This window comes from Papio anubis, chromosome 11, assembly GCF_008728515.1.
Source record: "Papio anubis isolate 15944 chromosome 11, Panubis1.0, whole genome shotgun sequence".
NCBI classification, from domain to species: domain Eukaryota; kingdom Metazoa; phylum Chordata; class Mammalia; order Primates; family Cercopithecidae; genus Papio; species Papio anubis.
Window position 1 is genome coordinate 7,565,414 of NC_044986.1, and position 23,059 is coordinate 7,588,472.

At 47.7% G+C, this 23,059-nt stretch overlaps 2 protein-coding genes across 4 annotated transcripts in view; one reads left to right on the forward strand and one right to left on the reverse strand.

The window, feature by feature from the left end:
* Positions 1 to 2,498: 2,498 nt before the first annotated feature.
* On the forward strand, positions 2,499 to 15,267 carry MMP21 (matrix metallopeptidase 21). The gene is made up of 7 exons (XM_031652716.1): positions 2,499 to 3,846; positions 5,516 to 6,059; positions 7,100 to 7,239; positions 7,497 to 7,638; positions 9,264 to 9,521; positions 12,475 to 12,647; positions 13,208 to 15,267. Exons 1-7 carry the CDS (start codon positions 3,691 to 3,693, stop codon positions 13,505 to 13,507), a joined length of 1,713 nt encoding a protein of 570 aa, XP_031508576.1. The 5' UTR covers positions 2,499 to 3,690; the 3' UTR covers positions 13,508 to 15,267.
* EDRF1 (erythroid differentiation regulatory factor 1) overlaps positions 10,886 to 23,059 on the reverse strand; it is a 51,766-nt gene continuing 39,592 nt past the window's right edge. For 2 of the 3 annotated variants that reach the window (XM_003904391.2, XM_003904390.2), the window contains one exon: positions 16,046 to 16,884. In XM_003904391.2, the coding sequence (XP_003904440.1) occupies positions 16,713 to 16,884 (172 nt within the window). In that variant the 3' untranslated portion in view covers positions 16,046 to 16,712. Of the gene's footprint in view, positions 11,788 to 16,045; positions 16,885 to 23,059 lie in introns of those variants that run through there. The other variant, XR_652047.2, reaches the window with a different exon arrangement.

The following is a 23,059-nucleotide window of genomic DNA, read 5'->3' on the forward strand; positions in this document are numbered from 1 at the left end:
TCCCTACTATTGTAGCTTTGCCCAGCCGGTCCCAGCCTCAGGGCCTGTGCACTTGTCCTTTCCTGGCCTAAAATGTATGCCACTCCTGAATCTCAAACCCCCAGTTACATGTGACTGAGTCCCTCTGATCTTTCTGCTATTGCCCAGATTTCATCTGCACAAGAGGTCTTTCCTGCTCACCTGAATATTCACTCTTCCCCATAGACACTCACTTTCCCTAACTCTATTCCTAGCACCTGTCATTATTGGAATTTTTCATTTCTTTTTTGCTTATTGTCTGTCTTCCCTACTTAGAATCTACATTCCATGAGGGTAGGTGTGATGGTTAATACTGAGTGTCCACTTGATTGGATTGGAGGATCCAAAGTATTGATCCTGGGTGTGTCTGTGAGGGTGTTGCCAAAGGAGATTAACATTTGGGTCAGTGGGCTGGGACAGGCAGACCCACCCTTCATCTGGGTGGCACCACCTAATCAGCTCCCAAAATATAAAGCAGGCAGAAAATCGTGAAAAGACTAGACTGGCTTAGCCTCCCAGCCTCCATCTTTCTCCCGTGCTGGATGCTTCCTGCCCTTGAACATCAGACTCCAAGTTCTTCAGCTATGGGACTAAGACTGGCTTCCTTGCTCCTCAGCTTGCAGACGGCCTACTGTGGGACTTTGTGACTGTGTGAGTTAACACTACTTAATGTATCTACCCTATTCGTTCTGTCCCTCTAGAGAACCCTGACTAATACAGTAGGGAATGAATCTATCATGTTCATTTCTGTATTCCCTGTCCCTAGGACAGTAATAAGTATTTGCTGCATGATGACTGAATGAATAACTAACGGATAGCCCCACACAGGCCTGTGCACACCTGCTCTTCTTGGAGACCTTTGACATAAAATTTTAAGTTTTCATCTGCAAAATCACAGTGCCTAAAGAATTTTAATTCATTTCCTGCAAGCTCTCTGGATACTGGAGTAGAAATTCCTGCAGCAAACCTGAACGTCTACTTACTTTTGCCTCCCCATACTCTGCCTTTCCCCTGCCCTTCCCGTGCCCTTCCCCTGCCCCTGAGGGTCAGCCCCTGCAGGCATCTGTGTGACCCACCAAGAAGAGAGGAGGAACAGGAAATACTCAAGGAAGTGGGAGATGAGGAGGCTGCTGTGCAGCGCAGGAGCCCACGGAGAAGGGGTGTAGTCATGAGTTTAAAGGAAATAGATGAGCAAATGTGTGCTCAGCATGATGGAGGAGACAGAAAGCCAGATCTGCGCAGGGCACGGCCCCAGTGCAGGGGTGGTGGGAGGCTCTCAGGCAAGGGCTTGGTCGGCATCTTTGGGATCTGAGCTGGACAGAGTAAAAACCAAGGATCCAAGACAACTTAGGTGGGTGAGGCAGAAGGACCCTCAGGACCCTCAGTGCAGTTGGGGCTCAGAGGACCATGTGGTAGGGACAAGAGGGCGAGAAGCTACGAGGAGAGCCAGCGGTGGGCTTCAAGGGCTGCCTATGCCTGTAGGATCAGAGGTGCAGCAGTCCAGGGGGTGCCAGGGCTGGGCCAGGCCAGGCCATGGGTGACTCGAGTGGAGTGGAGGTGAGAATCTTCAGATCACAGTCATGGAGGGGTAGGTCAGAGCAACACACCAGTCATTCACAGGGATGCCAGGGTCAGTCAGGACAATGGAAGGACCTGGAATACAGGAGAACTCTGCAAGGAAAGGGACGAAGGCATCTTGGGGAGAGAACAGTCACTAGGAAGGCTGGAGGTGACCCAGAAAACTGTCATGAGGCTCACAGGAGCAGGGCGCTTCCCTGAGTGGAGGCAGCCATCAGGGATGGGAACACCCATCCTGCTCCTTGACCTGTGTAGCCTTCACCAGAGAGAGAAGGGCAAGCCGTAGTCTCTACTGGAGACAGGTCTTAGGGAACGAGGAGCATGTTACGGGTCCTTCTGGGGACAGACTAAGCGTTTAGTGGCCTGTATTAGGGTTGTCTAACTGCTGCACCCACCAATCCCAAATCTTAGGCTCCAAGCAATAAAGTTGTTTCTTGCTCCTGTCACAGAGCAGTCAAGGGTTTGAGGGTGGCCTTCCACAAGGGGATTCAGGGATCCAAGCCACTTCTGCGGGATGCTCTGCATCTGGTCAGGAGTAGAGGGAAGAAATCACAGAGAATACGAGGGTGGTCTTGGAGTTCAGGCCTGCAAGTGGCACACATGACTCTATCCATTTTTTTTTTCCCTTTTGAAACGGTCTCATTCTGTCATCCAAGTTGTTGTGCAGTGGTGTGATCTCGACTCATTTCAGCTTCAGCCTCCTGGGCTCAAGTGATCCTCCAGCCTCAGCTCCCCCATGTAGCTGGAACTGTCGGCACGCATGCCACCACACCTGGCTAATTTTTGTACTTTTAGTAGAGATGGGGTTTCACTATGTTGCCCAGGCTGGTCTTGAACTCTTGCTGGTCTTGAACTCCTGGATTCAAGCAGTCCACCCCCTTGGCTTCCTAAAGTGTTGGGATTATAGGTGTGAGCCACCACGTCTGGCCCATGCCGAGCTAATTTTTAAACATTTTTTGGTAGAAATGAGGTCTCACTGTGTTGCCCTGGCTGGTCTCAAACTCCTGGTCTCAGTCCTCCTGCCTCAGCCTCCCATAACGCTGGGATTATGGGTCTGAGCCACTGCACCTGGTCTCTCCATATTTCTATGATTCTCCATATTCCCACGGACAGCTGTGGCCCAGTCAGTCTGCACTCTCTGGAGGACGTCTGCTCAAATAAAAGCCCAGTTCAGGGAAGGTTCTGTCTTCAGGATCCCAGAGAAACTTGAGGCTTCTCCATGAGGGGAAAGTGAGCCGGCCGAGGTGATTCTAGTTTATCCTCGTATACAAATCTCTACCCACAGAATGGGACACTGTGCAGTCATTAACTGGAACGATAAATACTTACATTCAGAAACAGAAAAGTGCCTGTAACATTGTGCTGACTTGAAAGGAATAGAATAGAGTTCATGTAAAATGAGAGACACACACAAATACTTTTCTAGGCACCTGCGCATATGTATCTGCAAGAATGTTCACTGAAATGTCACCACCAGAATCACAGAATTTCTTCTTCGTTCTCAGTACTTTTACAATTTATACTATCTACTGAGAAGATCTCCTTTATATAAACAGAAACAAAAAGAAGAAAAGCCACACAAAAGAAGTCTGAGAAACAAACTAAAACTCTCCAAACCCCAGTTCACCAAGAAAAAAAAAGCGACCCAAACTGTAAGCAAACTAACGGTCAGCGTTTTTAAACTCAGGCTCAGATCTGAGAGGCACGTTGTTAGGGGTGCAGTCTCGTGCCTCTGTTAATTCCACAGCTCATTTAGCGGCAAACTTGCCCGCAGTACATCTCCATAGAAATGGAACCCACAGGCACTGGCAACTGTAGGACATCATTACCCGAGGAGGTGGCAAACTCCGGAGGCTGAGAGGAGTTCTCACACCAACAAGAAAGGTGAGCCTGGGGTCTTCAAAGGCAGCACGCCCATGGCCTGCCACGTGGCCTCCTAGTGGGCACACTTCAGGGCTAGGTGAGAAATGCTTGGAAACCTGGGTGCTCCCTCCTGGGCGGCTTATAAAAGCCACCCTAGGTTCTGCTCCTTAAGGAGAGGTGACGGGGACGGGGACGAAGCAGGCAGGGAGGGCAAGGGTTCAGACCAGGCCAATGCTCGCCGCCTCCATCTTCCGTCCGACACTGCTGCTCTGCTGGCTGGCTGCTCCCTGGTCCACCCAGCCTGAGAGCCTCTTCCACAGCCGGGACCGCTCGATTCAGACCATCCCCTCATCAGACCAAAACCATTACCGACTATCCGGCTGTCAGGTGAGATGAATAACCACCAGGCATGGCAGCTGGGCAATGCAGGCGCTTTATGCCACCTGAACCTGCGCCACCTGGGCACATGCCACCTGAGCCACATGCACAGGCACATGCATGCTCTCTGAGCACCGTTTTGCATCACACCTGAACTTTGGGGCACGTGCGGTACGTATATGCGTTTTGTTGCACGGTTTTATCCACCTGGGCCTGCAGCTTACCGCAGGCACAATGCACAGGCTGCCTGGGCATGCAGTATCTCACGGGCACGGGCACATGCCACAGACGCATGCCTGAGGCCACACACCGCAGGCACCACGCGCACAGGCACGCTGCACAGGCGCATGCACACAGGCATGCACATGCTCTCAGGCACAGGCACGTACACAGGCGTACACACAGGCACATGCATGGTCACCACATGCGTACAGGCACATGCACCGCCACGCGCAGGCGGCACAGGCCAGGATGCCGACTGTGCGGGGCAGAAGAGACCGCGCGGGCTGGGCTGGGAGGGAGGGTGGCTCCTGGCTCCTGTTGGGCTGGCCCGGCACGTTAATGTTAACCTGATTCGACAACCCCACAGGTCAGCCCTAGTGAGAGAGAAACGTCCATGCACAGACAACAGACTGAAATGCCAAGTGCCTTTCCAAAGGCAAGCATGTGATACTGTAGTGGCCAAGGCACTGTCGGAAGGTTTTCTGTGGCTGCTCACCATGCCAGTCTCTGGATGTAGAGAAGGGGACAGCCCTGCAAGGTTCCCCAACACCGCGATAGTGAGGATCCTAAGAGAGCTGTCTGGGGTGGCATCCGTGGACCTCACCTGAGTCTGTGGTGAAGCACCCAGAGGTCCAATGCAGCCGATCCCCTCCTCCAGAGGGTCATGGTTGGGGGCAGGGAGTGGACCCATGAGATCCCTTGACCTGTCCTGGCACTTGGTCCTGTGGTCACCATAGGCCAGGAGCTGATGCTCAGGGTCAAGTTCAATCCCCAGCTCCCATGGTGCCCCAGAGGCCAGGGCAGAGAACAGGAGAGCCGCCCTGTAGCCAGGCCCTCAGCACCATGGAGGCCGCCGATCTCCCTCCCTCTGTGCGGCCATGAGGAAGCCCCCGGGTCTTCAAACCCAACCACTGCCAAGCCCCTCAGTTCGAATTCCCAGCTCTCAGGACATGCCTCACCATGGCCTTCTCTGCGGTGTGGCCACGCCTGGCCTTCCTTGGCACCCCTGCCTGGCCTTCCTTGGCACCCCCACCTGCCCCCCACGACTTGCCCCACACGGCCTCGGGGAGCGTCTTCCTTCCCCCCTGCGCCGACCTCTTACCTCCTCCCGGCACTCGCCCACCTCGCTGCCCAGGTCTCCTGCTCCTCGGGCCTGGGGCGCCTCTGACTCAGCCTGGTGCCCATCCAGGGCCGCACTCAGGAAGGCGCCCAGGACTCGCTCCCTCTCTCCTGTCCACCTCTCTCCTGTCTCTGTCCCTCACTGCTGCTCTCTCTGTATCTCTCTCTCTATTTCTATTGCTATCTCCATCTGTTTCTCCCTGGCTGTCTCTCTGCTTCTGTCTGTCTTTGTCTCTCTGTCTCTGTGTCTCTCCCCATGTCTCTGTCTCTCTAGACTCTGGGGCAGGGCAGCCTGGGAGGGCCCGGACCGAGGCGGCCCAGATGAGGGTGCCTTTCTCTCCTCCAGCGGTTCCTGTCCAGATACGGCTGGTCGGGGCTGCGGGCGGCCTGGGGGCCCAGTCCCGAGGGGCCGCCGGAGACCCCCGAGGGCGCCGCCCTGGCCGCGGCGGTGCGCAGGTTCCAGCGGGCGAACGCGCTGCCGGCCAGTGGGGAGCTGGACGCGGCCACCCTGGCGGCCATGAACCGGCCGCGCTGCGGGGTCCCCGACACGCGCCCACCGCCTCCCGTCGCCGCGTCTTCGCCCCCCGGCCCGCCCCCCAGAGCCCGCTCCAGGCGCTCCCCGCGGGCGCCGCTGTCCGTGTCCCGGCGGGGTTGGCAGCCCCCGGGCTCCGCCGACGGCGGGGCCGCCCGGGCCTTCTCCAAGAGGACGCTGAGCTGGAGGCTGCTGGGCGAGGCGCTGAGCAGCCAACTGTCCGCGGCCGAGCAGCGGCGCATCGTGGCGCTGGCCTTCAGGATGTGGAGCGAGGTGACGCCGCTGGATTTCCGCGAGGACCTGGCCGCCCCCGGGGCCGCGGTCGACATCAAGCTGGGCTTTGGGAGAGGTAAGAGCGCCCCGGGCTCCTGGCCTTCCTGCCCCAGCCCCTTGGGGATCCTGGCGCACCTACCCCCGCCTCGGCCACCTGCAGAATAGGGGGCTAAGCCCTCCCGGCCTGTCCCAGGAGCACCTGTCAGCAGGCAGAAGCCTCCGGTCAGCGTCCTCTTGTCAGAATCATGGTCACCCCGCAGAGAACCCGGTGTGGCCTATGGGGACACTACGGCCGGCCCTGGGCGCAGGCTGCTGCCCGGGCTGCTCCTCAACGTCCCACTCGGCTCCCTGCCTGTGCCTCCAGCTTCCCTAGGAAGCAGCAGCCGGAGCCTCAGGACAGGGCGGGGTCAGGCACAGGTGCCACCACCTCCCTCGTACAAATGGACAAATGCGGGACAAAATACCTTGGACATCTAGCAACAGAAGTGTTTTTAAGGGGCAGACCGAGCAGAAGAGGTGACCACTGCCACCTGGAATTGGGTGCTGGCGCCCCCAGGAATCAGGTCTTGGCCTAGACTCAAGGATGGGTGGGATCTGGGATGCCCAGAAAAAGGCACCCAGAATGGAGAGTGGATGAGGGCGTGGAAGTGGTCAGAGACAAGCAGCAAGCAGACAAGCCGCTTTTCAGCCCCATCAGTGACCCAGGGGTGCTCAGGGCTGCCTTCTGGTCTCACTGGGTTAATGTCCCAGGGTGAGAAGTACCGGGACACGGTGGGCTGAAAAAGACAAATTTTAAGGGACCCGGCTTCCAGTGTTTCATGACCTCCGCAGAGGCGAGGATCCGGCCCTGATCTTGTCCGGGTGAGGACTTTTTGCCATCTTCCCAGGCCCCCTCCGCTCTGCTCCCAGGCATTTGGTGCCTGCTGGTCTCTGTCTCTGACAGTAAACACAGTTTATAACCAAACCATCTCCCACCCTCCTCACATTGAGGACTTAATCCAGGAGCTGTCACTCTGTCTGCCTCTGCTGCCGGTTCCTGGAGGCTGGGGACCCCCTAGGTGAGGAGTCTGTATGTGGGGCACTCATCCTGCACCGGGACCTTCTCCCCCTCGCCAGGCCGGCATCTGGGCTGTCCACGGGCCTTCGATGGGAGCGGGCAGGAGTTTGCACATGCCTGGCGCCTAGGTGACATTCACTTCGACGACGATGAGCACTTCACGCCTCCCACCAGTGACATGGGCATCAGCCTTCTCAAGGTCAGTGGTCCTGAGCCGCTTGTGTTGATAAGACACCAGCAGTGCTCATGGGCCGACGTCCAAAAAGTCCAAGCTTTTCCCATGTAGCGTCTGCATCCTCTGAGGAGGTAAATCTGTGTCTGACGACGGCTCCCCAGTTCCACTGGTGCTCCCCTCTTCACAAGCACCGCTCCTCTGGAAACACAGGCCTGCGTCTGTTACGCAGGGATCCATCGCCCAGGCTTCACCTAGTGCCCATGGTGTGTGTCCCCTTCTAGGTGGCCGTCCATGAAATTGGCCATGTCCTGGGCTTGCCTCACACCTACAGGACGGGATCCATAATGCAACCAAATTACATTCCCCAGGAACCTGCCTTCGAGTTGGACTGGTCGGACAGGAAAGCAATTCAAAAGCTGTATGGTAAGACTGCTGGGGAGGGCATCTCTGAGCTCGCGGAGGACACTGTATTCCAGTGCACAGCAGGACCCCGCTCACTCCTCACCGGGAGCCTGGGCCCAAGAGCACAACGTTGTACAACTCATGTCACCCAAGGGTAGCCGTCCTCTAGCTCCGATGCCATTCTCTCAGTTAAAAGTGGTTCTGCCCAGTTGACAGCCAGTCCCTCCTGTGTCCTGTCTTCCACATGCCACATGCATTTCCCGGGAGGACAGTGAACGCAGTGTTTTTCTCAACACCAGTGGGCCCCCCCACCCGTGCTATGGCATCCCACCAGAGACGCACACACTGGAAGCCCTGGGAGTTTACTGCAATCCCAAAAAAACTGAGTTTAGCCTGGCCAGGATAAGCTCTAATCTCTATTTAAAATCGTTTAGGCCAAACGTTCTAGTGGTTGATTAAAGTGGTTAGTGATTTAACACCGAGGCCCAAGGCAATAAAGCTGTCCTCCTCTTTTCCATTCAGAGGTCCCTAGGCTGGGCACAGTGGTTCACGCCTGTAATCCCAGCACTTTGGGAGGCCAAGGTGGGCAGATCCTTGATGTCAAAAGTTCGAGACCAGCCTGGCCAACATGTTGAAACCCTGTCTCTACCATAAATACAAAACTTAGCCGGACGCGGTGGCACACGCCTGTTATCCCAGCTACTTGGGAGGCTGAAGCAGGAGAATTGCTTTAACTCATGAGGTAGAGGTTGCAGTGAGCCAAGATTGCACCACTGCACTCTAGCCTAGGTGACAGAGGGAGACTCTGTCTTGAAAAAAAAAGTCCCTAACAGAGACCAGCCCATTTCCGTTCTCACATCCCCCCGTTCTCAGCACTGTGTGTCTTTGGAGAGAATAACAGGCAGGACACACGGACTTGCCCCAGTGGAAACCTTACTCTTACATGAGCCCAGAATCAAACTTCTTCCCACTAATGAAATCAAACTGCCGTCAAGGCGTCAAGGGAGGCATTCACTAGCTATATTTAGGGTGGTCAACCGTACATAACTTTGCATCCAAATTGAGATGCTTCTGAGAGGGGCCTGGGACACTGTGAAGAATGAAGCCACAATGTGCCTGTGAACCAGGACTGTAGCAGGCAGCTTGGCACCTCCAGCTCCCTCTGCTCACCACCTCAACCTTTTTTTTTTTTTTTTCCAAGATAGGGTCTCACTGTATTGCCCAGGCTGGAGTATAGTGGACTGATCTCAGCTCATTGCAGCCTCAACTTCTCAGGCTCAAGCAATCCTCCCACCTCAGCCTCCCAAGTAGCCTGTGCCAAGGGACCACAGGCACGTGCCACCATACCCAGCTAATTTTTTTGTGTGTGTATATATATGTGTGTGTGTGTGTGTGTATATATATTTTTTGTAGACACTGGGTTTCACCATGTTGCCCAGGCTGATCTTGAACTAACCAATCTTGCCTCGGTCTCCCAAGGTGCTGGGATTACAGGCATGCGCCACTGCACCTGGCCTCACTTCAGTCTTACACGGTGTCTTACTTTAAGGTGTTTTTATAGAAAGCCCCAGCTTTGCAACTGTCTTCATTCAAGTCACACATGAAAATATGTTTCTGTACCATGTGACAAGTGACTTTTTTTTAAGGCTCCTGTGAGGGATCATTCGATACTGCATTTGACTGGATTCGCAAAGAGAGAAACCAATATGGAGAGGTGATGGTGAGATTTAGCACATATTTCTTCCGCAACAGCTGGTACTGGCTTTATGAAAATCGAAACAATAGGACACGCTATGGGGACCCTATCGAAATCCTCACTGGCTGGCATGGAATCCCAACATACAACATAGATGCCTTTGTTCACATCTGGACATGGAAAAGAGATGAACGTTATTTTTTTCGAGGTACAGATTCTTCATGGATGGTTCAATTTCCCTTGTTAAATGAATGCACTCAGAAGGAATGTCTTGAGCTGCTACCAAGGAATCTGTTGTAATGCTCTCGTCATTACTTGCTTAATTTTTATCTGCTCCATCAGACTGGAAGCTCTGAGGGCACAAGGATTAGGTTCTATTCTGGTTTTCTGTTTGTTTGTTTCTGAGACAGAGTTTCACTGTTACCCAGGCTGGAGTGCACAATCATGGCTCACTACAGCCTCGACCTCCTGGGCTCAAGTGCTGTTCCCACCTCAGCCTCCTGAGTAGCTGGGACCACAGGCACACACTACTACACTTGGCTTAATTAAAATAATTTTTTTTTTTGTAGAGATGGAGTCTCACTGTGTTGCCCAGGCTAGTCTTGAACTCCTGGCTTCAAGCCATCTTTCCACCTTGGCCTCTCAAAGTGTTGGGATTACAGGGGTGAACCAGTGCACCCAGCCCCTGATCTTCTTAAGACGGCACTAAGTCCCCGAATGAGTGAATGAACTCTACTAGGTACTAAGGTGGCTGCCAAAAAACTGTAAGAAAGGGCCCTGCCCTGCAGTTTTAATCTGGTTCTGGTGGGGAAAAAAAATACCTTGGACATCTAGCAACAGAAGTGTTTTCAAGGGGCAGACCGAGCAGAAGAGGTGACCACTGCCACCTGGAATTGGGTGCTGGTGCCCCAGGAATCAGGTCTTGGCCTAGACTCAAGGATGGGTGGGATCTGGGATGCCCAGAAAAAGGCACCCAGAATGGAGAGTGGATGAGGGCGTGGAAATGGTCAGAGACAAGCAGCAGACGCAAAGCCGTGGGGCTGGGAGTGAAAAAGCCGCAGAGCTGTGAGACTGGGGTCCATCAAAGCTGGCGACAGACTTACCCGGGATGAGGTCAGGCTGGAAAGGCAGGTTGGTCCAACCACAGAGGGCCTCAAATGCCAGGGCCAGGGCTGGACTTTGCTGAGCAGGCCATGAGCCATCAATGGCGATTGCTCAACAGGGAAGGTCAGTGTTTTGCTGGAAGACAGAAACTGATGTGGTGAAGCCTGGGGGGGGGGGGTCATGGGGAACCCACAAAGAAAGGCAGGTCTGGGACTCTTACTACCGCTGCTCCTTACTCACACCCGGTCTCATCCAGTACCCTGGGCCCGGTGCACGAGGCACGCTGCCTTTGCAAAACCAGACAGCACAGAGTCCGATCATAAACATGATTTTGTGGTCACTGCTTTTTCCTTCCCCTTTCCTACCCAGAGACAAGTTGTATAGCCCCTCTGCCTGAATCCTGGTAATATAACCATAGGGCTTTCAATTGCTCAAAAAGACTTAACAAGGCAAGAGCCAAACGGAATGAACTTTATATGCAAATTTTACCATAAGGATCCTGTATATAAATTTGGTCTCAGTTTTCCTTCATATCACACAAAGGAAGAATTAGTTCAGTACATAAAGAAATTGCCTTACAGCTGACTTTTTTTAGTTCAGGTCTTTCAGAGTTGGAAGCACATCTTTCAGGGTTTTAAGAAGTTCCAAACTAGAATTTATGTTGGCAACACTCAAAGAATCTTAATTACAGATTTAGGTCATCATAGGATAACTACTACAATACAGCTGTATTTTATTCTTGGAGCTTTAAAGACATCTTAATTTGCTATGAATAATTTGGATTAAAAGAAATTCCTGTTAGAGTGAACTGCATCTCTAACTGGATATACATCACATTGTTCTCAATAGTGAACTTTTCCAAGTGTATTAAATATTTGGTTGCTAAGGAATGTACCGTACTGCTTGGGGTGTTCTGTGAGCTGTGAACACCCAATTATCTGAGTGGATTTAGTCTATTCCGTTGGCAAGATACCAAATAGTCAGGATTAGGAACCAACAAGAAGAGGCTAAAATAAACTCCTACTGATTTAGAGCACGAAATGAGCGTTCGAGCTCTGTAACAAAATGGAGCGAGGTTCCATTTCGTAGGACAGTGGGCAGCCTCTCCGGAGTGGAATTTGAGAGTCCTGGCTTGCATTCCTGGCTCAGCCTAGGCGGTCTGAATGTGGACAAGTCACTTCAGCTCTCTACTCCAGTGTCCTTATTTGTAAGGTGGGCGTGGTGGGGGGACTAGAGGACTCTCAAACACTCAAGGTATAATCCAATCATAAGGATCATGATTTCTTCAGTAACAAGAGGGCTTCTATTGATTCGGATAGGAAAGTGAGTCCAAGCCTTGGGCCACTAACATTAAAAGGAACATCTTCAGACTGTAAAGGAAGAAGAAAAAAACATTAAGATACGAAGGTAAGAAAGACAGGATTTTTGCTGTTTTGTTTTTGCTTTTGATGAGGGCTGGGAGGATGACGTTCATGGGGTGGGGTTTCCTTTTACTGTGAAAGGCAACCAACATTCCAACTGCAGCAGTGACGGTCAAGAAAAATGCACTTCCTGGCCGGGCGCGGTGGCTCAAGCCTGTAATCCCAGCACTTTGGGAGGCCGAAACGGGCGGATCACGAGGTCAGGAGATCGAGACCATCCTGGCTAACACGGTGAAACCCCGTCTCTACTAAAAATACAAAAAACTAGCCGGGCGAGGTGGCGGCGCCTGTAGTCCCAGCTACTCGGGAGGCTGAGGCAGGAGAATGGCGGGAACCCGGGGGGCGGAGCTTGCCGTGAGCTGAGATCCGGCCACTGCACTCCAGCCTGGGCAACAGAGCGAGACTCCGTCTCAAAAAAAAAAAGAAAAATGCACTTCCTGGGTTAAATGTAGGACTCATTCAAGACCTGGGAAATCGCGGAGTGGAGGCTTCACTCAGACGCCGAAAGCCCTGCTTTCTCCTAGAATCATGGCAACACATTGTACAGGATTGGCTGAGACCTAGATTAAAACTATCCGCTTTGTCACATGATTTAATAGTAATAAACCATATGCACGTATTTTGTTTGCCTCTCAGGAAATCAATACTGGAGATATGACAGTGACAAGGATCAGGCCCTTACAGAAGATGAACAAGGAAAAAGCTATCCCAAATTGATTTCAGAAGGATTTCCTGGCATCCCAAGTCCCCTAGACACAGCCTTTTATGACCGAAGACAGAAGTTAATTTACTTCTTCAAGGAGTCCCTTGTAAGTAGAAGGCTCTTCAGCCTAGCAATGCTTCTGTCATCCCTCATAGAGATTGGTCAGATGGTCAAGTTTGTATTTAAAAGCTGTACTTGGCCTGCCACAGTGGCACATGCCTGTAATCCCAGCACTTTGGGAGGCCAAGGTGGGCAGATCGCTCAAGTCCAGGAGTTTGAGACCAGTCTGGACAACATGGTGAAACCCATGTTTCGGTCTCAACAAAAAATACAGAAATTATCCAGGTGTGGTGGCACATGCCTGTGCTCCCAGCTGCCTAGGAGGCTGAGACGAGAGGATCACTTGAGCCTGGGAGGTCGAGGCTGCAGTGAGCTGTGATTGCACCACTGCACTCCAGTCCATCTGGGCAAGAGTGAGACTGGGCACAGAAAGAACCCAAAAAACTTGTACTCACTTCAGATCTAAATAGCGATGGCAGCGCATGATGGAAAATTAAGAAGTTCAAGTCTAAAGAATTTGGTACAAAGTCTTGTCTCATTGTTATAAATTAACCTAAAAATATTAATGATTTTCAGAAGAGCCAGTCTATCTTATTTGCTTTGCAGGTATTTGCATTTGATGTCAACAGAAATCGAGTACTTAATTCTTATCCAAAGAAGATTACTGAAGTTTTTCCAGCAATAATACCACAAAACCATCCTTTCAGAAATATAGATTCCGCTTATTACTCCTATGCATACAACTCCATTTTCTTTTTCAAAGGCAATGCATACTGGAAGGTAGTTAATGACAAGGACAAACAACAGAATTCCTGGCTTCCTGCTAATGGCTTATTTCCTAAGAAGCTGATTTCAGAGAAGTGGTTTGATGTTTGTGATGTCCATATCTCCACACTGAACATGTAATAAGAAAAAGTGGGAAATGGAGTCATAGGACTTCGCTAAGAGAAAAATTCTGATATTGTTCACAAAGAAAACCAGATTTTCAGTAGCTAAAGCAAATATGGCACTGTAAGTTAAAACCCAATGGGAAAAGCCTTAGTTGAACTTTTAAAATACTTGATTTAAAAATCAATTGCTCAGGGAAAACATAATTCATAACCTAGAAAGGTTAAAAAAAACAAAGAAACCCAAAAACTAAGCATCCAATGATCTTTGCCTGCTTCCTACTCTGTGGGGCTCCGCCCATCCCAACTGTTTGCCCACCTGATTAATGGGAGTTGGAAGGGTGGCCAGAGCCCTGGGTCAAGCTATGAAGGAAGGAGATGGCACGGAGATGATTTTACTGAGGGATGTAACGGTAAAGTCATGGGATTCAAATGGATTGCCCCCCATAGTCCCTGTCAGAATGACATTTCTCTAAAGACAGTGTACAAAAGGTTTTCACGTTTATTTCTCTCTTGATCTTCACAGCTCTGTCAGCGTGGCAGGATGGATGCTACTGTACACATTTCCAGTCACATTAGCCAAAGTTCATCTGTTGTATCCTGCCAAAAGTCAAACCCAACGGTAGCTCTGGGCCCTCATCTCCAAATCCCAGCCCAGGGCCCTCTGCACTTCCTCTGTGTCACTGTGGTGGTCTTGGGCTCTGAAATGAGTTGCACCCTCTTGTTTGAACACACAGGCCTGCAACCCAAATGGTCCTGAACAGAACAGCTTTGCTGGTTCACTATAATTCATTTAGTGTTCTCTCCTACCACTTTATATGACAGTTTACTTAGGTTCTAAAGACCAGACTACCAAAAGGCGACTCTTGAAGCTAGCTGGATAATTTTTTTTTTTCCAGTATCAGTTATATCTAGGATAGGCAGTATATCCCTTCAACTTTTACATAATATGGCTATTAACTCTTAACCCAAACGAAAACCCAATGTCATTTGTAATGATGTGAACAAAATCTGAAATTAACTGAAATGGGTTCAGTAGCCTCCATGATCAAGCCACAGATACCAAATTCTTCTTCCAAAGGAAGAGCGGAAACACAGGTACTTTAGGAAATTTTAAGTTAAAAACAGCAAATTACAAATATATTTTATAAGGATCTTTATTCCCCCCGTAGGAACTTTCATGTTATTGCTCTGACAAAGGAAGATAACTAGAATTTATTCTTGCTTAAGAACAAATTCTCCTGTTGACTGAAAGCTTGTTTCAGCCAAGGAGGGGGCGGGAGAAAAGATCAGCACCTCAGGCCCCTGACCCCAGCTCAGTCCTGCCTGAGCGGGAACATGCTTTTGAATTCACTAACGCAAAAGATGGTATATCATCTTGATCATAATCCACAGAAGTGTCTACATTTATCTAGCAGGGCGAAGACAGCTTTATTATGTGTGTACACTTGCTACAAGGGGAAACAGAATGACACTGGTCTTGAAATGAAACATTGCTGAATTTGTACAACTGCTTTACAATTTAGAATTCAGGCAAAGCTTTAAATGTTTCAGTGATTAATTTGTGCAAACTGATACATAGCTGTTCCAAGAAAAATGCAAACTAGGTAAACAACAGCTAAGTGGACAAATGGTAGGAGAGAATTCTGCTAAGCTATGATGGATGTTAATTCACTGTCAATGGGCTGGGTGTGATGGCTCACATCTGTAACCCCAGCATGGTGGGGAGATGGATGGATCCGAGGCAGGTGGATCCCTTGAGCTCAGGAGTTCGAGACCAGCTTGGGCAATCATGGCAAAACGCTGTCTCTACTAAAACTACAAAAAATTAGCCAGGCATGGTGGTGCACACCTGTAGTCACAGCTACTTGGGAGGCTGAGGTGGGAGGATCCCTTAAGCCTGGGAGGCAGAGGTTGCAGTGAGCCGAGATTGTGCCACTGCACTCCAGCCTGGGTGACAGTGAGACCCTGTCTCAAAACAAACAAAAAAATCTCAGCCAATGAAAACACCTGAAAATCTCTGTAAAAGAGAAAGAAGTCTCTTTTACATCATAGCTCTGTAAAAATTTGGCTTAAAACCAGTTATTCCAAACAATTTTCTAGTATAGTTGGAATTCCTTCAGAGGTCTGGCTGGTGTGGGAGGGGCTTCTGGCCACCGTGGAGGGCCTGCAGGGAGCTGGCCGAATCTCCAGCGCACCTGCCCCCAGGCCTAGGCAGCAGACCTACCCACAATGGTGTCAGGCACAGGAGTCCAGACATTCACCTCACCTTGAAAGAGCCTGTTTTATCTGTTACACTGCCTTGAAATTGAAAGTATGAATTATGAACAAAAATAGCCTTGTGTACTATAGCCATTACAAATAACAGGGGATGTTTGTGTGTAACTGGACAAGAGCCATGTAGCAGCAGCAATAAGTAAAATATTCTAGGGAGAATTTAGTGGACAGCAGAATTTTTACTTTTAATGTTTTGAGCTTTGCTTTTTAAAGTTTATTAATTTTAGACTGAGTTCAACTCAAAACTCAATGTGAAGAATGAAAATTGGAAAAATACAAAGACATTTTAAATAAATAGTTTATTTATTCAAAATAGTTTTCTTACCTTATTCACAGTTTCAAGTTTAAAATGAAAACAAGGGGTAGTACCTGCTCTTGATCGACTGTCATATAAAGTCAAAAGTGAATCCTTTCAGAACATGCATTAAATACAGCAATTGCACAACAGCTAGTCTTTGAAAAATCCTGCACTGAAGCTTATGAAGAACACACCTTTTTCCTGGGCAATTTAAAAGGAAACACTGTAGATGCACAGGAAGTCTCCTTAACCCACTTGAACCTGTAATGTCATTTGGATAAAAGTTCTCTGGACCAAAGTAACATTTTATCCAAAATAACCATATCTTAGACCATGTAGCTTGACATACTTCAAAAATAGGAAAGTGTAGCTGCATCACAGCAAGTCTGTGAATATTGAGGTACTATGTACTTCTTAAAGAAACAAATAGTGGAAGCTTTAAGTTTGATTCTGATGTTAGCACTTCAAGTGAAGAAGCCACAGAACTCAACCGTAATTTGTCTGTCACTTAAAACAACTCTGTGTTTCCACTGATATACCTGTTTTAAATGGATATTTCCCTATTATTTAATGAAACAAAGCACCGAATGAACACACCGGCTCCGTGTTGAAGGCACTGACAGCGTGTCTGGGACACGGCTCTGTGCAGTCACTGAACGGCGCTGCTGCTCGCTGCACTGCCGGCGGCAAGCTGGCCCAGCAGGTGGACGATAACGTTGATTCTTTCCAGAAGAGTTGCAGTTTTATTTGCAGTTGCTCTCAAAAGCTGGGAGTAAATGTGCTTGTTGGTTTTGAGAACTGCATCATCTTCGATGTTATTGCTAGGGTTAAAAAAGACAAAGAGACAGGTAAGGGACCAGCAATGCCTACTGACAATTCAGAGGTCCAGAAAACCAGACAGTGACAGCCCACCAGTCACTCTTCGCAGAGCAGCAGGTGCTCCTCTCCTGCCAGGTGCAGACCTGCCTTCTTCTACCTATTGCTCACAGGCCTGTTTCTACACATTTATTTCAATACATCAATGAAATCCAGTACTCATTCCTTTTATAAACATTTGAATGCCTATTATGTACTAGGAATTACTCTTGACAGGGAACAAAACAGGCAAAAAAGAAGCCCCTGACTTATGGAATTTGCATTCTATTGAGGTAGGAGTTTGGGGGAGGGGAGCGGAGGCACTGGGGGAAACCACAGTAAACAAGAGAGTGACAGACGGGACAGCCATGAAGAAAACGCAGTGGAGCCGGGCGAGGACACAGAAGGAGCTATGCGGTATTTCCTCTGTTCCTCAAGCTCCGCCTAAAGCGCCTTCCTGTGTCCCAAACACACATCTAAAGCCACTGTTGGACTGCCATCTCTAGAGCTAGAACTACCTGGGGTTTAAACATGGATTCCTGAACTACAAGAACTGCTGCATCTCAGTTTACTCTAAAAATGTCAGTGCAATTCTGTGTGAAGACTGCCCCTCAGCTGAGGAGTACCAGACAGTACTCTACCTTAAAACTATTTCAGTTTACAGTTTGTCCTGAAAACATTTACCCCTTATGATGGATCAGTGAATTCTATTTTTGTTACTACTGGAAAAGACTAGTAATTACATGAGAGTTCATGTCTAGCATTTTTGTTTGTTTTTTAAATGAGTCCAGGTGCAGACCCCTGGCTCACATAACCAGGTAACAGATAACAATTCCACAACTCTTTACAGTGTCCGTGACCACATCTGAGCCTTACAATAATCCCATCCCCTCAGATAGGCAAGGACTAGCATTTTTAATTTACAGATGTAAAACCTAAGGCCCAGAAGGGTTAATAGTTTGGATTACGGTCAAAATGTCATGTTTTCCAATTTCAAATGCTATACTCTTTCACCTCTTCGGGGCACAAATTTTCTCCCTTCACCCAAGGGCTTGCCTCAGGCCTGCCAGCCAGCAGCCAGCAGTGCAGAGCTCCCTTCCCCAGGAATTCCCCTTTCTTTTATTCCTGGCTCCATTCCTCCTCCACAGGATCCCCATTGCTGCCTTTAGACATTTCTCCCCTCCAATTCCCACTTATTTTATCAGACAGATCTCCTCCTGCCTTCTCCCAACAACCACAGTACAGCAGAAGTGACTGTTGTAAATGCATCCCTGTCTGTAATCTGGGCCTAAGGTTGGCTGTATTTTAGTTATGCGGGGAGTTAACAGTCACGAAACCTTTGATAACCTTATAGAAAATTTAACTGACTCTGACAGTAATCAAGGCATTAGCACTTAACAATTAGAAATGGCATTTGAAAGATGAATTATTCTTTGTGGACAATGACATCACACTGTCATTTTATTAATAGTTGGGTGCCTAAAGATAACTGATGGCTGCAGGGATCATAACCTTAAAATCTTTGGATCTGTCCTAACCATAACTCTGAAGTTTAAGTCTTCATCTTCCAATTTCTACAAATCATGCCTGCCTTAATGCATTCTTATCAGCAGTTTCACTGACCTATGACCCCTATTCACAGGGCTCCATCATCTCACAGGTTTTTTTTTTTTTTTTGAGACGGAGTCTTGCTCTGTCGCCCAGGCTGGAGTGCAGTGGCCAGATCTCAGCTCACTGCAAGCTCCGCCTCCCGGGTTCACGCCATTCTCCGGCCTCAGCCTCCCGAGTAGCTGGGACTACAGGCACCCGCCGCTGCGCCTGGCTAATTTTTTGTATTTCTTAATAGAGACGGGGTTTCACCGTGTTAGCCAGGATGGTCTCGATCTCCTGACCTCGTGATCCGCCCATCTCGGCCTCCCAAAGTGCTGGGATTACAGGCTTGAGCCACCGCGCCCGGCCAGGTTTTTTCTAAAGGGAACTAACTTACATTCTTTCATCTCCCTTTTTACTAATCTTAACCAAATATTAAATGTACACATCTAATGGGAACAACCCACGAATCTAAAGGATCTGTTCTTAGCACTGCAGCAGAGAGCTCCCTGAATCTTCAGAGATTACTTCTACTTTTTATGGTATTTCACTATATTAAACCCCAAAGCCACCAAAATGTCAAGAGGCCTGGATCTGTGAAAGCAATGAATATTAAAATACAGTAGAAGAGTAAATTCTAAATTCAAAAAGAAAAAAGAAAAAACCTTTGGCTTAACAAACTGCTACTGCTAGAATTTCTAGCAGATCAATGCCAATGCAGTTGTCATATGATGATGAAATGCCTGCATAACCTGAAAATGAAAACAAAAATTTTTTAAACAAGTAAAATGCATCTTTCACTCTAATTCTATAGGAATCTAATAAGCTTAAGATTTTAGTTATTAAGCCTTGTTTATGTTTTTGCCAGCGGGCATGAAGTGGAAAAAGCAGTAGTCAAAAAATGAAACAAAAATTTATTTAACATGGCTTCTCATTATCTGTGGAGGATTGGTTCCAGGATCCTCCAGGAAACTCACATCTGAGGAGGCTGGAGTACCTGATATAAGATGGTGTAGTATTTGCATTTTGGCTGTGTACATCTTCCTATATACTTTAAATCATCTCTAGATTAGTTATAATACCTAATACAATGTAAATGCCGTATAAATAGTTGTTATATTGCTTTAAAATTTGTATTTTTTAAATTTATTTAATATTTTCAATCTGTGGCTGGCTGAATCTGTGGATGCAGCATCCTTGGATACAGAGGGCTGACTGCATTTTCTCTTTTAGGTCTCATTCTGATTTCCCTCTATATTGCAAAAGAGAATGTTCATGTATTCACTGTGAAACAACTAAGCCTGTAGCAGAGGCTATTTTCCTCTTAACAATAAAATTATAGATGTTTTCATTTGCATATCAGTGAAAAATGAAATAAGTCATTGACTTAGTAATTAATATTTTTGTTTTGAAACTTGTCAAGGTGCTTATTTTATTAACACAGTATCACATTTAACCGTTTAATAAACCTTAAAATCCATATAAATTAGCTAAATAAGACTGAACACATCATGCATGAAAACTTTACACTAAAATAGTTTTCAGCAGCATAATAACCTAAATAAACAGAAACTTAGAAAACCTTCCATTAAAACAAAAATTACTTAGGTCACACATATGACTGTTAAAGTTATAAAAGATAAAACTGAAACTATTACCTATTAAATTACTCAAATGATTGACTTGTGAAAAATCAATGAATCACTTCTTCTCACGTATCATATATTTATATTGCCCTTGTGGAAACCAATACAAATTTTAAAAATTTACACACTGCTGTTAGAAAAAGGCAGGAATTCTTTTCAAGCCTTGTTACTATATGCACTCTCGGCTCTGCCTTACAGCTCTTCAGAAAGATGGATGTCTCCGCTAAATTACAGTGAGTGTATCAACACCCGCTGGCTGCTGTGTACCACAACTAGGATGTGGTACAGACACTGAGGATTAACCACCAAGTAAAAGCTCTCCTTAGACTATAGAGAATTATTCAAAAGCTTTTTTTTTTTTTTTTTTTTTTAAAGAGATGGGTTTTGCTCTGTCTCCCAGGCTGGAGTGCAGTGGTGCTGTCATAACTTGCTGTGGCCTTGAACTCCTGGGTTCATGTAATTCTCCTGCCTCAGTCTCCCAAATAGCTGGGATCACAGGTGTCAGCCATGGCACTTAGTCCAAAGGCAATTACTGAAAGAAGTTTCTATTCATGGTGCAGAGCTGAAAAAAGTCTCTGGCTCAAGCAGGGCAAACTACAAGGTCATGGCTCTTCTTAAATCCATGAGAGAGGTGGGACAGCCAACCAGCCTGCAATCTAAGGAGAGACAGGCTGATGCAGGGAGAGAAAGGACAGTCCTTCCTTACCCGGGACAGATGCAGCCAGATGCCAGTAAGCATTTAGCTAAAATAGTGAATGAGTTGGTGGGGGCCCAGTGAGGCTGGTGAGAAAGTGTAGGGCCTCTGTGGAGTCAAGGGGTTCACATCTTCTTACTGGCTTTTCTCCAAGGACCTCCTCAAGTTCTCACATAAAAGACCAGTGAGAATCCTGAGAGAGTGACCCTCCTGGTGTAGACCGATGGCAGGGTAACAGCAGCTGCTGTAGGAGGGATCGGCAACCCCACCTGGACCCCTTCTCCTCTACGAAACAAAAGCCTCAGTGCAGGTGGGGGAAGACAATGACCACTGTCAACCTTAGGGCATGGGTTAAAGTCAATGAATAGAGGGGAAGGGAACAGAAAAAACACTCTGGGGCGTTAGGCGGGGGTGCAGGAGCAGTGGGAAGGCCACACTCCTGAGACTCAGGGACACGAATGTCTGCTTAGGCTGAGGCTTAAACAACTATGGAGTCCTTGCTAACTCCCTGCTCCCTCCCAAACAGGCGAAAAAGCACCAAAGGACCAGTGACAGTGGAATATGGCTGGAAGAGCTGTGAGAGTGTAAAGACAGATCCTCTCTAAGGTGCAAAACAAAAGAAAGATCTAGAGCTGAAGGTAAAGAAGACATTAAGAATCACCTTCTGCAGACCTGCTCCACCCTACACACGAGGACTGCTAGGAAAACTTGAAGCCCATGGCACATGGAAGGTAACCATCACAATAAAAAAATCTCAACCACAGCTCAACTCCAGGCTAGAAAAATGAATTCCACTTCCCACACTAAAGCCCTAGCAGGGGTAAGTACAAAAAATTCCAGGCAAAAAAAATTATTTCCCTTGGTCTCTACTATCATACATAAGGTATCCAGTTTTCAACAAACAAGAGATACATGGAAGGCAAGGAAAAAACAACATAGTTCCAAGAGACAAAGAATCAATAGAACCAGCTAATTATGACACAGATGTTCGAACTATTTCATAGGTAATTTAAAAGGACTATAATTAGTATGTTCAAGACACTAATGGACAAGGTGGATGCCATGCAAGGTCAGATTGGTGATTTGAGCAGAGAGCTGGAACTGTAAGAATGAACCCCAGGGAATTGCTAGAAACGAGGAACACTGTAACAGAGACAAAGAATGCCTTCAAAAAGTTCAACTGTAGATGACACAAAACCAAGTAAGGAATCAGTGAACTTGAAGACAGTTCAATAGAAAGTATCCAAACAAAATCACAAGAAGGAAAAAAGGGTGTCAAAAAAACCAGAACAGAATATCCAAGAGCTGTGGAACAACATCAAACAGTCTAATATAGGTATAATGGGCTACCAAGGAGGCGAGAGAATGGAACAGAAGAAAGAAAAATGCTGAAGCCAGGGGTACAAGCCATCATGACACACCCAAGCCTAATCACAGTCAAACTGCTGGCGGGTGGGACGCCTACAGGCAAGGAAGATGCATTTCTAACAGATGAACAAAAGCAGGAAACACAGCTGGCTTCCAGTCAGAGAACAGGCAGGCCAGAGACAATGGAGTGACATCTTTAAAGTACGGAATGAAAAGGACTGTTAACCCAGAATTCTATACTCTGCTCAAAGATCTTCCAAGACTGAAAAAGGAATAAAAATTCTCTCAATTGAAAAGATAGAATTCATTGCTAGCAGAACTAGCAATGCCAAATGCTAAAAGAAGTTTTTCAGGCAGAAGGAATATGATGCTAGACAGAAACCTATACAAAAAGGTCAAGAGTACTGAAATGGAACAAATGAAGGTAAATAAAATCTCCTGTTCTCTTTAATTGCTCTTAAAGATAACTGTATAAGGTAAAAACTAGTAGCAGTGTATTATGTGTTTATAACATACGTAAAAGTAAAACGTATGATAACAGAACAAAAGACGGGAGGAAGGAATTGGGAGTCTACTGTTACAAGGTCTTTACAGTACATGTAGAGCAGCATCATATTACTTGAAGGTGGCCTCTCATGCAAGATTAACGATGTATACTGCAAAATCCTAGGTCAACAGCCAAAATAATGAAAAAGTGGCAGATAATAAATCAATAGTGAAATAAAATGGAATCACAGAAACTATTCAATTAACAGAAGGCAGAGAAAGAATCATATTAAATGTGAATGGTCTAGAGACCCCATTGTAAGACTGGACTTACAAAGCAAGACCCTTGGGCCAGGT

What these genes read in the sequence shown, in the direction of transcription:
- MMP21 (XM_031652716.1), top strand. Translation starts at nt 3,691, where the DNA reads ATGCTCGCCGCCTCCATCTTCCGTCCGACACTGCTGCTCTGCTGGCTG. An exon ending in TGGGCATCAGCCTTCTCAAG is followed by an intron (nt 7,240 to 7,496) that starts GTCAGTGGTCCT and finishes GTCCCCTTCTAG; the next exon opens with GTGGCCGTCCATGAAATTGG. An exon ending in AGCAATTCAAAAGCTGTATG is followed by an intron (nt 7,639 to 9,263) that starts GTAAGACTGCTG and finishes CTTTTTTTTAAG; the next exon opens with GCTCCTGTGAGGGATCATTC.